The sequence below is a fragment of the Oreochromis aureus genome, linkage group 9 (assembly GCF_013358895.1).
Source record: "Oreochromis aureus strain Israel breed Guangdong linkage group 9, ZZ_aureus, whole genome shotgun sequence".
In the NCBI taxonomy this organism is placed as follows: Eukaryota; Metazoa; Chordata; class Actinopteri; order Cichliformes; family Cichlidae; genus Oreochromis; species Oreochromis aureus.
Window position 1 is genome coordinate 37,792,143 of NC_052950.1, and position 14,708 is coordinate 37,806,850.

Sequence of the window (14,708 nt, forward strand, 5' to 3'; positions counted from 1 at the left end):
AGAACAGTCTAAACACAGTCGTTATCAGGGTGTTTTGTTCAGCTCCAGCCTTGAGACCGCAGCTGGCGCCGAAGGGGTATCCGCATGAAGTAATGGTGGTTTTTACTTTAGTGCGAACAACTCATATGAATTTCAAAGCTGTTCTAACAGTCCGACATTGGTCTCTCAATCTCCTCTTGGAGAGCCGTGAGCTTTCTATGATGTTATCAAACTTACGCTCCGTGATGTTGTCATTCTTGTGCTCAAAGAGCCGATTCTGAGAACTCACGACCGCAGCGCGCTTCTCCAAGATGTGATCCAATTTGCGCTCAGAGGTGTTATTCCGAGCGAGCCCCTCCAGATGTAATCCAGTTTGCACTCAGAGGTCTTGTTCTGAGTATTCACGGCAGCCGTGCGGTTCTCCAAGATCTTATCCGTGCTGCACTCAATGAGCCCATTTTGAGAAACTCACGCCTCGTCCCATCGTTTCAATCCCAGCGGGCAGCCTTGTGGGGGTTTGAACAGCCGGTTCCGCTTCCTTAGTTCTTCGATAAGCCAGGGCCAAGCCAGCTCCGATCAGCAAGAACCCTGTTATCATGGTTCCAAATAGGTAGATATCTTCAGCACTCAGGCTCACCCGAGCCCAGACTTCTCGTTGAGAAAAGGGTGTCAATTGCATTCAGGGACCAGTTGATCAAATCCATAATTCCTCTTTTAGGTTTTAGAGAACAGACTGTGAGAGAGTGTTCCAGGGAAAAGTAATACAAAAAACACGAGACTAGACAAGGACACAAGAGGCTAAGCAGGGAAGCTAAGGGAGAGGAGGAGGAGGAGAAAAGTGCGACCGCCTTCGTCAAGAGCAAGAGAAGTTATCATAGTTGTTACTTCGGCAAACTGACTGCCAATAAACTAAATGTAGACATAAAAATAATATGTTAATCCCTCTTGTGGGGGGGAAAAAAAAAAAAAAAAAAAAAATCATGTTATGACCCAGGTCACAATTTTGTGAATTGTGTACACTCCTCCACAGCTGTAGGTGGCGTGATTCATTTTCTCTGTTGGAAGTTCCAGGCAGAAACTGAACCTTGGTTGGAGACTGAATCCGGTGTCTTGATGGGAGATACTCCGTGAGCCTCACGCCAAGAACATCAATGTGCTTCCTGAGTGTATCACTGACTGCATAACTTTCTGCACCAACTCCATTGTTACAGCTCAAACTGTTCATTGTTACCTAAATAACAAGCCGTGTGTGACTAAGGACATCAAAGCTCATTGTATTGTTAAATAGTCTGGTCTGTTTTTGTTATTGTTACTGTACTGGAGCAACTGTAACCCCCATAATTTCCCTAGGGATTAATAAAGTATGCTGATTCTGGTGAGTTTTAATGTCCGTGTTTATGTGCATCCTCCACTCAGGTACTATAAATGTACCTTAATGTTAATTCCTCAATGGAACATCAGGAGCTTAATTGCAAATGGCCAAGAGCTTTAGGGATGTATTGGGGCATTTAATTCAAAACCAGATATTATTTTTATAAAGAAACATGGCTTAAACCAGCGGTCCCCAACCTTTTTTGCGCCACGGACCGGTTTATGGCCGACAATATTTTCGCGGACCGGCCTTTAAGGTGTCGCGGATAAATACAACAAAATAAAACTAGTGCCGGTACCGAAAAAAAGAAGATTTATTCATAACACACGTGAAAAGACCCAGGAAAACCGAGTTAACGATAAAAACGATAATAAAATAACGCTGAAAACCGATAAAAACCCTGAAAACCATACATTTCACACCTGAGCCTCAACTCTCGCGGCCCGGTACCAAACGACTCACGGACCGGTACCGGTCCGAGGCCCGGGAGTTGGGGACCGCTGGCTTAAACCGCATCTAGATTTTGTTATCCAAGGATATTAGCAAAGACACAATTGGTGGAAAAGGAAGAGGATGTACAAAGTTTATTAAAACGGAGTTAAGTCTAATCAATTAACTACTGCAGTTAGAAGTAATAACTGTGGAGGTGTGGTCTAAAGAAAGAAGCTTCAAAATAATACATTTTTATAATCCATGTAAAAGATTGAAGAAGAGAGAAATTCAATTAATTCTTAGGGAGTGGAGATTGAAATAGTTTGGTGTGGTGATTTTAACACACAGCACTTTATGGAGGCATCATAATGACTAATGGGAAGGTTGTAGAGGATATTCTTGAGGAGAAGGATTTAGTGGTTTTAAATAATGGATCTCGTACAAGTCTGGATTTGGTAAGAGGTACAGAATCATGTCTTGATATTACAATGGTTTCACAATGTTGACAAGTAATAGCACTTGGAGAGTGTAAAAAGTACAGTGGGCAGATATGTCTGTGAAGGTTCTCAGTCATCCAGGTCATCGTAGTCAAAGGAGTTTGCAAAGAAAAGCGTCTGGACTTCTTTAAGTTTGTAATGTGTTCACCTGTGTGACTGTCATGCATGACTCAGGTTTGTAGTACATGGGACTGAAGGTTTCACTGGTCAGTTATGTGATGTGCCGTAACACTTACATATGATTCACTGGCTCTCAAAGTCCAAGTGTGGCATGCCAAAGCAACTGTCTCTGCTGAGCTGAGAGAGTCCGGCACGGTCGCTTTGACATCTTGGTACAACTTTGGAAGAGTGATTTCCGTGACGTGTTGTCAGTGTTACGACCCGGCTCAAGGCCGCAACATAAAAGAAGATGCATACCAGATTGTGGGTGGGGTGAATGCCGCTGGATCCATAGCTGGCTGGTCCGTACTGTCACGGCGAGTGAGATGAGCCGTGTGGAGATGATAAAGGAGGATCCAATTGCAGGCACTTGTAAAGGTGTGAAGGTGATTTATTGAACACAAAGCACAAGAGGAAAAAAAACGGCAAAAAGAGATCACACTAAACTATACTGGAAACAACTAAACTACAGAATACGAACCAGAACTCAAACATGAAGCAGGGTAGACAACGGTACATGATGGTGATGGCAGGGAGAACACACGAATGAGACATGGTGGATACACAGACGGACCAGCCAAACAACAAAGACAGAGGACGCGACTTAAATACACACAGGGAAACACAGGGAGATTACACACAGGTGGGGAACACAGCTGGGAATAATCAACAAGACGAGACAAGAGGTAAAACTGAACACACTCACATGAGACGCAGACCTTCACAATAAAACAGGAAACGAGAACAAATCCTTAAACATAACATAAAACAAAACACTGACAACATTAAATCATAACATCAGGAAGGAACAGCGTAATGGGGCTCAAGCATTTTAATCATTTACCAAATCCTTTATTCTCCACAACACTAAGACGGCTCATGTATTGCAAATAAAAACAAGCACTTACTGCGTTATTTTTGTTGCATGAGTTGAAGTTGCTGGTAGTCAACTTCTTCAATTGTCCGTTGAGCAGGATCACCTCATTTCATTTTAAAATGAGCATTTAATGCCATGTCGCTATGGTGTCTAGACACATGTGCTGGCAAATTTGTTGTTTTACTCGACTATTTGACTCTGGCTTTTGTCCTGAATCCAAAATAAGTCCACAAATTAGCTTTGAAAGCTGCTGGGGCCAGCTGTATCTTCTCCTCATCAGTCATCAGTGTGCTAGCACAATTTGCCACACATCCAATGTTACACTTCTTTGGTTTAGCAAACTAGACGCTTCCACGGCACATCCGGTGTTGTCCATCCAGTGAAGGTGGTAAAAACTGCTAACAACTAGCGGTTGAAGAATTGCAACATACAAAAGAAATACACAGTAATTGCATGTTGTCAGGGACCAAGCAGTAAAGCATAAAGGACATAGGTGTTTTATTCAAAAAAATGTGTTTTATTGACCCCAAAATGTGAAAATATATTTAACAAAGCCAAAAAACTTAAACAGACAGACCGGTTAAAGAGGTCAACTCAATAAACAAAACTCATAACAACAATTAACAAAACCCTCAAACAAACATAAGGCAAACTGACCTGCTGAGATGACACACGGGGGGAACTTAAATACTCGTTTAGCTAAACCAAATGACACACACGGGGGAAAACAAAATGGCTGCCATATAACCAACTAATACAAAACAATTAACCAAACTTGAAACACCCCCCAGGCAATGAAGCATGTGGTTCTATCCAATTAGGCTGTCAGTGGTACTTCAGCCTCCCAGCCCTTTGCCAGAAAGGAGGAGAAGCCAAACACCAGGTAACTCAAACAAAGAAAATGTATTAATATAACAGAACTTTGACCTTGCAGTGTTAATATGTATTAATATTTATATGCACGCCACATAAACATTTGAAGGTGTGATGGGAAAATAAATACATTTAATAGAGAAACAATATTGAACAATAAGTAGAATATATTAAAGTAATGACTGCAACGTAAACTAAAGTGAATCAAATGGTGGTGAGGTGTGGAGCTTACCATGTGTGGCTTGCAATCACACATGTAAATTATCAATAAAAAATCAATAACACTGCTTTTGAATATCGATTCAGTATCATAAAACAAAATATTGTGATTTTCGATCGATATTTCATATCGATATTTTTCTTACATCTCTGGTTATGAGGAATGATTCTCCTACTTGTTAAATCTCTGTCATGAAGAATTAAGACGTCTCTGACAATGGCAATTTTATTTATATCACACATTTCATTACATGTAAACTAAATATTCTTAACACAGAAGATAAAGACATAAAAACCTGTTTAGGTTTACAACAGTTTAAGGCAGTGAAAACAGCAAACAGAACTAAACTAAACTAAACTAAACACCACTAATGAATAAAAAGGTCTGGAGTCTGTTTTTAATATATGCAAACTGATCTCAAGTCAGCAGGTGACAGGACCACAATAACAGAAAGCATCTTTGGACTGTACCAAAATTAAAATAGAGGACTGAAGGCTCTGCCTCCCATTCTACTTTTAAATACTCTAGGAACAACAAGTAAGCCTGCAGTGTGAGAGCGAAGTGCTCTAATAGGGTGATATGGTACTACAAGGTCATTAAGATAAGATGGGGCCTGATTATTTAAGACCTTGTATGTGAGGAGCAGGATTTTGAATTCTGGATTTAACAGGAAGCCAATGAAGGGAAGCCAAAACAGGAGAAATCTGCTCTCTCTTTCTAGTCCCTGTCAGGACTCTTGCTGCAGCATTTTGGATTAACTGAAGGCTTTTCAGCAAGTTTTTAGTTTTCAAGCTGAATCCTGAGATGACTTTTTAAGTAATGATATAACTATTTACAGCTTGAATGCCTGTGATACATAGACAATTAAGAGATCAGTGAGACATTTCTTTGATTATAGTACTATTATTATTACTACAACTAAATACTGTTTCCAAGTGGAGGAAAAATGATCATGTAATAAGGATAACATTTTTAGAATTAAAATTCAAATAAACATTAAAGGAAAAAAGGAAAAATTGAGAGAAACCTGATGTATAACAGATGAGGGATTTCAGCAGAAATTACAGCAGCTTTCACATCAAACTTTTCAAATGCAACAAAACTGTCTGTCTCTTCAGATTCATTATGATGATAGGAATGATTTCAGCCATTGTCATGATCACGCTGATGTTTGTGCAGAGCAGATAATGAAGTGAATGTTTTTGCACATTGGTAACAGTGAAACAGTTTATTTACAGCGTGGGATCGTTTGTGTGTGGAGTATGAACTGAGATTCTTGAAGCTCTTGTCACACTGGTCACAGCTGAAGTTCCCTTCAATGTGTGTACGTTCATGTTTGTTACGACTCCCTGAATACGAGAAGCTTCTGTCACAGTATCTGCACTTGTATGGTTTCTCTCCTGTGTGGACTCGTTTATGCACTTTAAGATGATCTGCAGTGGTGAAGGATGACCCACACTGGTCACAGACGTGCTTTTTAACCCCACTGTGATAGAGTTCATGTTCTTTTAATGCACTTGGAGTGGGGAAACCTCTCCCACATTCTTTGCAGTAGTTCATTTTGTCTCCAGTGTGTCTGCGTTGATGTAGCTTTAGGCTCTTTTCATTATTGAAAGTTTTTCCACAAAGGTCACAACGCAACGCTTTCCCACCACCACAGTGACGACAGGGTTGAGAAGTGGATCCATCTGTGTCGCTCTGCTTCTAAACAAAGACACAAAGACGGTGTAAGTCAGGGAATTCCTTCAACATCTTTATCCAAAGCATCATCCAAAGGAGATGTTGCAACACTCTAAAGTATCGATCATGTACCACTACCAACGAAAACCTGAGAGACTGTGGAGAAAAAAAAGAAAAGAAATCTGCTTCTACTTTTGACTTCTTCTCTTTCTATACCTCCATGTGGTGTTGTCTGAGTGGTGATACCTATTGCTCAGGACCAAACTGTAGCAGCTTCCTGCACCCTAATGGTGTCATAAATAAAACTGACTGTGATGATGTTGAAGCGGGCAAAGCGACCAGTGAGGAGGGTATACTGTGGCATCTGCCGTCTGTTGTCTTTAGCATAGCAGGTAGCAGACTGAAGTTAGATTTTAATGAGTAATTACTGCAGGTTGAACGGGTCATGGATGGAACATTAAGGTTCACAAAACATCACACATGGAGGACTGGGTGAGTTGCTGACTTTACAGAGCAGCAGGAAAACCAGCTGAACCGAGCAGAGAGTCCAGAGTGTGGAGAACTAAGCTGAGCAATGAAATAAGAGCTGAAACTCACGAAGCGCTGCCTTTACATGTGGGAGAATTGCCAACATACTAACACAACTGAATGAGCAGAGTTGTTCCAAACAGTCAGCTGAAAATGACAAGATATAAATACAAACCTCACAGTAACTGCACTTGTAGAGTTTCTTTCTGATGTGGATCTGTTCGTGTCTTCTCAGGGAATGTGGCTCTTTAAAAGCCTTATCACACAGGTCACATTTATAAGGTCTCTCCTCAGTGTGGGTAAGCATGTGGTGCTGTAATTCGTAGTATGTCACAAACGGTTTCCCACACTGATCGCAGCAGTAAACATCTTGTCTAGTGTGGATGCGTAGGTGAGTATTTCGGTATGCTAGATGAGTGAAAGTTTTCCCACAAATGTCGCAGCTGTACGCCTTAGTTTCAGAGTGGGTAACTTGATGACGCCGTAAGTTGCCTCTGACAGCAAAAGCTTTACCACACTCATCACAGCTGTATGGTTTAACTCCACTGTGGATGACTTGGTGTTTTTTTAAGTTTGCAGGCTGTCTAAAAGACTTTCCACACAAGTCACAGATGAATGGTCTCTCCCCAGTGTGGATGAACTGATGATGTTTTAGGTGAGTCTTCTGAGTAAAATCCTTCCCACACTCATCACAGCTGTATATTTTCTCTCCCGTTCTTCTGTGAGGTTTGTCGGCCTCCTGAGAGCGCTGACTTCTCGCTCCATGTTGGTCCTGCAGTGACAGAGATACAAACAGGCAGTGAGTGAAATACAGTCGTGGAACAAACTGAAACTGCCTCTGTAATCAAAATGACAATTAGGAAATTGTTTTGCTCATTGGGAAAAAATATACCACCTGAAAAAATTATTATAAGTGATGATGATTAAATTTTATTTCAGTGTCCTGATAAAATATGATCTTTGTATTTTCTTGTAACTTCTGTGGTTTTTGTTTGTGAATGTAGATTCTCTATTTATGGAGGAGCCCAGGATGGAAAAGATAAAGCTGCTGTTAACAACCAGCTGTGCACAGTTTCAACAACAGTGTAACTGTGATATTTTTCTCACCTTTTGTGTTGAGCTCATTGTTTCCTCTGTAGTGGCTGAGCTGAGTCCAAATGGCTGAAAATGTTCCTCCATCAGACTCTCCTGCTGCTGATCAGCTGGGACACAAAAGAATATTTATGTGTATTTGATCTCTGACAAAAAGAAGCAGAGCAAACACAAACCAGAGAATAGCAACATTTAGAAGATTCATTTGTTCCAGCAGCTGCAGGATGGTTTCTACAGGCTGAAGAACAACAGTCACTGCAAGAATCAACATCTGCACATTGATTTTCTGTTAGAGGAACAAAGTGAATGCAGACACACACAGAGACAGACTCTCTCCAAACCCTCAGAACAAAAGCTGTCCAGCTTTGTGTGTCTGTTAAAATGCTTTTTACAAATCCTGCTGGAATCAGTGTTGTTACAGCTGCAGTCAAAGCAAGATGGAAATAACAAGAAGGAAAGTTCAAATCTACTCAGACTAAATGTCAGACATGTGTTAGGGTTCAATGTTGAGAGAAGAATCCATAAATAACCACAGATCCAGGCGTGTGCAATTAGACAGTATTTTAATAAACACATGTGTGAGTTCAACAACCCAATCAGTGTTGAACTGTCTTTATCATATTCAGACAACTGTTTTATGGGGTTAAGAATTGTACAGCCCCCTTTTCTGTTACTAGGCAGATTTACGTCACACCAAAACCACAATGACTTTTAACATAGAACATCATCTTCGTGTCGACGGCTAATGCTTCCTGTTAGCCCGCCTTCGCTGTCGCTTATCTCCCTGGAACATCAGGTGCACTTCCTGTAGAAAATGTCACTCATACAGGCACAACTTTGCAGTCTAAAACTCATTTAGTAGGTAAGAGTTTATATCTGTGTGTGTGTGTGCGTGCAGGGCGCGTGCATGCTGTGTACCGCGACGTGTCATGACCTCTCACTATTTGTCTGTCTGTACGTGCAGAGTTTGCATCTGCTTTCTGAACCTTAGTTGACCTCAACTTAAGCAACTTGAACTTTCCCCTATCAGTGATCCCTCTAACTAAGTGTGTGGGTGGTTACGTGTATGTCCGAACCAAGACTATATATGTGTACTCTACTGAATTAATGTTTTGATCAAAAGCCTCTACTAAAAGCTTAAATCAAAGATAAATGCATAATAAACTCTTTGGCTCTTTGGCTTGCACTCGCTCTGCTTTCGGTTTCACTTCTGCAAAAGCACGCCGTTTCCTGTCAGCCTGCAACTCAGTTTTCTCACCCACTGAAGACTATATGTAAGAATATAAAAACATTCAAAAACCTTTAAATTATAGATTCAACTGATTATAACTGAACCTGTAATAAAGACTAATATAATACCAATATATTTTGAACATCTGAGTGCATCTGAATGCAACATCCCTATTAACATGAAATGTTAATGATGATTATAAAAATAGCAACAAATAATAGCAGGAAAATATTTCTATTCCTCTCACATGATCCCTGCAAGCAGGCACAAACTAAAACTCTCTTTTGTGAAGACCAGTGTTGGTCAAATTACTTGAAAAAAGGAAGTAATCAGTAATTAGTTACTGATTACTTCCCACCAAAAGTAATCCTGTTACTTTACTGATAACTTATTTTTGAAAGTAATTAGTTACTTTTTAAAAACATTATTTACACCCTGAATAGGTAATAAAGCGATAGCGAATCCATCATATAAAATGTAATCAAATGGAAAAAGTCTCTTTTTAAAACTTGTTTTATTAGTTTTAATCTTTTAACTTCATGCATCAAGCAAAAATGTAATTATATGCAACATTCTCTGACTGGAAGAAATTTGTTTAACATTTAAACCTATTTTCTGCACATTCCAGCAAATAAAATATTTTTTTTTTTGTTCACACGTGGTTGTCGTGGCTGGGGCGATCGTGGCTCAAGAGTTGGGAGTTCGCCTTGTAATCGAAAGGTTGCTGGTTCGAGCCCCAGCTCCAACAGTCTCGGTCGTTGTGTCCTTGGGCAAGACAATTCACCCGTTGCCTACTGGTGGTGGTCAGCAGTGGCGGTCCTAGCCTGTTTGGCACCCCGGGCGAACACTCCCTCTGGCGCCCCACCCCCCACATACGCACACATAAAAATATTGAGGTTTGTACATTAACATAATGAACTTTTCTTGTCCATCTTCCATTGGTTTTAATTTTGCACTCCAGTATGAACACAAATCCCCCAACTCGAGGATCGCCACAACATAACCTAATAGACCTACACCTTAGTTCACAGATTCACTTTATCTAAGGTTTATTTCTGGGATTTCACACAACCCAGGAATCATGAATACATAAAGGGCTTGGATTTACATCATTATGAATGAAATGTGCTGCTTCCAAAATGAAATTTGGAAGCAGCGGGTCTCCCTCCCCTTTCGACGGGTTGTGTGAGACTTTATATCATCAAACTGTAAATTATAAATTTTAAATTGTTATTTAAAAGCAGCGAGCAGGCGCACCGAGGGCTCTCGCGCTCACTTTTCGCCAATAGAATTTTGAAAAAACATCGATGTAAATTGTAAGTCTGCATTATAATGTCTGGTGTTTGTTGTTTTGTTTTTATTTTGCGAGTTGGTTATTAGGTGCTGCTCCCCGCCGCCCTGCCCTCTCCTCCCTGTGCCGCAAGCAGCAGGCGCACCTCGCAAATGGGAGGGTGCCTATCGGTGCCTGTACCATTCCCAGTATGCGCTGGCATGATGTCGGGGCAGCATGAGTACGAGCAATTATTTTTAATTTTTTGCCAATGCCCGTGATGCCGCCCCCCACCACGATGCCGCCCGGGGCAACCGCCCATGTCGCCCATATCAAAGACCGCTACTGGTGGTCAGAGGGCCCGGTGGCGCCTCGCCTCTGTCAATGCGCCCCAGGGCGGCTGTGGCTACAATGTAGCTTGCCACATCGACCTCGCCCTACTTACACTCCCTCATTCCTGCATGCGGCCTTCCACAATTTCTGCACAAACAACTCTCACCCATGTCAATCTATAACTTTTCTTATTTCATTTTATCTCTCAGTTCCTCTCATGTGTTCATCCCAGCAGCTGGACAATGAAATTTATTGTGACCCTGATACTGCAGCAGATCGCTCTGATTTCCTGTTATCACTTCAAATAGAAATGAGGCTGTAGAGCAGGGGTGTCCAAACTCCGGCCCGCGGGACAACTGCGGCCCATGGTCCATTTTTAATTGGCCCGCAAGTAATTTTATAAATAGAATAGAATATGGCCCGAACTCATCAGGCTGCAAAGTGCGATCTGAGAAAAGACTGTGCTACCTGCATGAGACGACATCTACAGATCCTGTGTGAGGTGAATCAGAGACCTAGAACTGAAACTAATCCTGTAGTGAGGACACTGTATTTTGATAAACCTAGTGACTGTCCCAGTGTACTATTAAAAGTTGTGAAAGTGCTCCTGCGAAATGGCAAAAGAACTCTTGAAACATATGCAGTACTTGATGATGGCTCCCAACGCACCATGCTTCTGACATCAGCAGCTCAGCATCTCTACCTAACTGGGAAAGCTGAAAAATTATCACTCAGAACTGTCCATCAAGAAGTTGAAACCATTCAAGGTTCTTGTGTAAGTTTCCAGATTTCTCCCATCGCACATCCAGAGAAAACTTACACAGTTAATAATGCCTTCGCTACAAGTCACTTAGCACTTTCAGACCACACCTACCCCGTATCATCTCTCCAACGGAGATACAAGCATCTCCAAGGTATCCCATTACCCTTTATTAACAAAGCAGCTCCACTACTGCTCATAGGCTCTGATCATACCCACCTTATTACGCCTATTGCACCAGTTAGACATGGACCATTTGGATGTCCTGCAGCAGTCAAAACCCGCTTAGGATGGACACTCCAAGGTCCGATCACAGACTTCCAACCCCAGAGCAGTTCCACGCATACCCAATGTTTGTTCACATCTTCCAGTTCAGGCTCAGGAGAACCGCTCCAGCACATCCTTGTGTCCACTGATGGCTCTAAATTCATTCAGCCACCTCCTACTCTACCATCAGCAGTATCTACGTCCTCACCTGCAGTGCCGCTATCACCAGTTCCACCACCTGTGGCTAACTTTCCGCCAGTGGTCAGGGCGCCACCTGCTCCTGGATCACCTGGTCCTGCCCCTGCCAAGTCCCGTAAATTACCCCCAGCACCTGCAAAACTGCCTGACGGTCTGCAGGTCTGGGCCTGCAGCTGCATCCCACGCGGTTGGCATTTGGACCTGCTTTGCCGCCACCGCTGGCTACATGGTCGTCCCCCTGAACTGTCTGGCCTGCGTTGTCAACCTCTGGGTCGACCCCCTGAACCTATATTAGACCTGTAGCATGTCTGATTTCTCTGCCCCCGCTTCGTGAAAAAGAGCATCTCTAATCCTTTGAACATATTTCTCAGTAGAAATATGGGGGCGGCTGTTGTAAAGGCTCACCTTCAGCACATTCACTTCACCAGATGCACCTTGTTTCTTTTCCGCACCTTTGATTGGGGGTGGTGCTTGGCTTTAATTGCACTCACCTGTCACTCGTTATATAAGGACTGCACTCACCTACCCCTCACTCTTTCTTCACTCCCACATGGGGCGGCAGCTGAGAGATAGCAGTCCATGTGTCTTTCCTTTACCCATTATTCAATAAAACGACAAAACCTGTAAATGATTGACTGCTTATTCTCATTCTAATTGGATGAGCCCATGATGATGATTATTAAATTAAGTAGCACAGAGCCGAACCAATCACAGCCGCAGCGTCACGTCACGTGACTTGTTACGTACAGCACAAGTGCCAAGGCGCACATGTGTATTTGTTTTTGCAGCCGTGCAGCCCAGGTACTGGAGGAAAGGAGTTTGCCGACTAGAGAAAAATCAACCGAGAGCGTGAGCGAAGGTTACCGAAGAAAAAACAGATGATGGTTCCAATGCCGGAGAGCTTGTCGAACAGAAGGGCCACAGAAGTTCCGTAGTGTGAAGGTATTTCGGCTATTTCAAGTCTGACAAAAAACAGAGTAGCGCGCGCTGTAAATTGTGCCGAAAGCAAGTCTGGAAATACAATAAAGCGGTGCATGCTCAGTCTCTGACTGAAAGCGCTGATTCGTCATTCGGCTTTTGTCAGACTAAAGTAACTGTTAAAACTGTTTGAAAAGCTAAGCTATACAACAAGGAGAGATTGAGAATTTCCTTTTAGTTCTCAGTTTATTTGATATTGACAAAAGTTAGTCAATTTTGTCTGTTCTTCTGTAAAACAAACTAAGATTTATTTTTAGAATTAATATTTTGTTTCTAAGTGGAATTGACAATTTAGTCTGTTTTGTTTGTTCTGTTTTGAAACTTAAACGCTTTAGCGGCTGCCTTTTGTGTAGTTTGCAATATTTGCCTTTATTTATCTGAAACTGAAGTCTCATGTTCCTTAAGTACATCTACCCTGTTGAACTTATTATGGGAAATAAATATTTAAATCAAAACAAGCTGCTGATTATTTCACATTTTACTTGTGAGCAACGGCACATTTAAATCTTACAAATATAGTTATTTGGCTTATATCGTGATATATATCGTTATCGCCTGAAATGAAAAAAACATATTGTGATATGAAAAAATCTTATATCGCCCAGCTCTAGTTATATATACCTAATTTCTAGTAAGTGGCCCAGACCTCCTATATTTTTATGTATGTGGCCCTCAGTGAAAACAGTTTGGACACCCCTTCTGTAGAGGTTTGGTGCATGCAGAAAAACAGCTGCAGGGACAATGAAAAGACTTTTCTGCTCCAACATTCAGCATGCTGAGCTAATGATTAGTTGGTGTTTTTCTCCAAACACTCTCTCACTCTTCTCTCAACGTGTTGACAATAAACTGTGAACAGACACCGAGGAGAGCAGCAGAAGACCTCATTCAGCAGCTAAACTCAACATGAACTGAACTCACAGTAAAGTTAGCTCGGTGCTTACCTTTAGATGAGCCCACAAACCGAGAGAAACTCCGTGATGAAGCTGGAACTCTTTCCAAACACAGGAAACAGATCAGGGAGCAGAGACCCACGTGGTTCACGCTGATCTCAGCTACGATCCAGGAGACAAGGGTGGGCAGTAGTGATGGGTCCTGCAACACTGACGCACCGACGCATGTATCAAGCTCACCTAGCGATGCCTGTATCGGTGCGTGTGTCGCTTTAAGAAAAAGTCACGTGATCGATACAGCTGCTGTATCGCTCATTGCCAACGCGCCAAACTTTGTTTAAAAGGTACCGCATCCGCATCCGCATCTGCCAACGGAATCAGTCGCCAACAAAAACAAAACAAAACACAAAATTACTCTTGCAAAGTTAAAAAACAAAACACATCTCTCTATAACAAAATGGAGCCCGAAAGAAAAAGAATTGTTTCTGCTGTGTGGGATCATTTTGATCTTTTAACTGCAAATAAGGTAATAGTTTGTCTTTGTTTCAGTGTAATCTGTCAGAATAGGAAAAACAGCAATGTGACTTGCAGTGTAAATTATTTATTTCATTTTATGCAGGTTAAATGTCGCATCTGTTCTGCGTTTCTTACACAAACAAAAGCACCTCCTCAGTGTTTAGGCATTACAGAGCCAAACATGAAAATGAGGAGACAAACACACTGAGAATGAACTCAGGCAGGCCTATATTGACACTGAACAGCTTTATCATCTTTTTTTTTTTTTTTTTCATTAATATGTGTTTTATTATTTTCAAATCAAGCATCTAGGAAGACTGTTCTGGACCAGGCAGTCCTGAATTTTATTATAGAGGACTGCCCAACCCCTTAGTATTGTGGAGAGTGTCAGAGAGAAACATTCCAAGATCAGAGGATCCTTTAACGTACTGGGGAATAGGAAGACATCTTATCAGAACCTTTTCCACCTGGCTTTACAGTTTTTGTGTATCCCAGCTTCATCTGTGCCTGTGAGTTTTCCAAAGCTGGGGAAATGATAAAAAAAAAAAAAAAAAAA

The 14,708-nt window shown here is 41.6% G+C and overlaps 1 protein-coding gene across 2 annotated transcripts; it reads right to left on the reverse strand.

The window, feature by feature from the left end:
- Positions 1–5,068: 5,068 nt before the first annotated feature.
- On the reverse strand, positions 5,069–7,745 carry LOC120442011 (zinc finger protein 239-like). 2 transcript variants are annotated; one of them, XM_039617713.1, is made up of 3 exons: positions 7,725–7,745; positions 6,793–7,389; positions 5,069–6,110 (listed from the first exon to the last, which is right to left on the reverse strand). In XM_039617713.1, the coding sequence occupies exons 1-3, from the start codon at positions 7,740–7,742 to the stop codon at positions 5,553–5,555; spliced, it is 1,173 nt and encodes a 390-aa protein (XP_039473647.1). In that variant the 5' UTR covers positions 7,743–7,745; the 3' UTR covers positions 5,069–5,552. The 2 variants fall into 2 exon arrangements, with proteins under 2 accessions (XP_039473647.1, XP_039473646.1); XM_039617712.1 differs by having other exon boundaries at positions 5,069–6,113.
- Between the last annotated feature and the right edge of the window lie 6,963 nt (positions 7,746–14,708).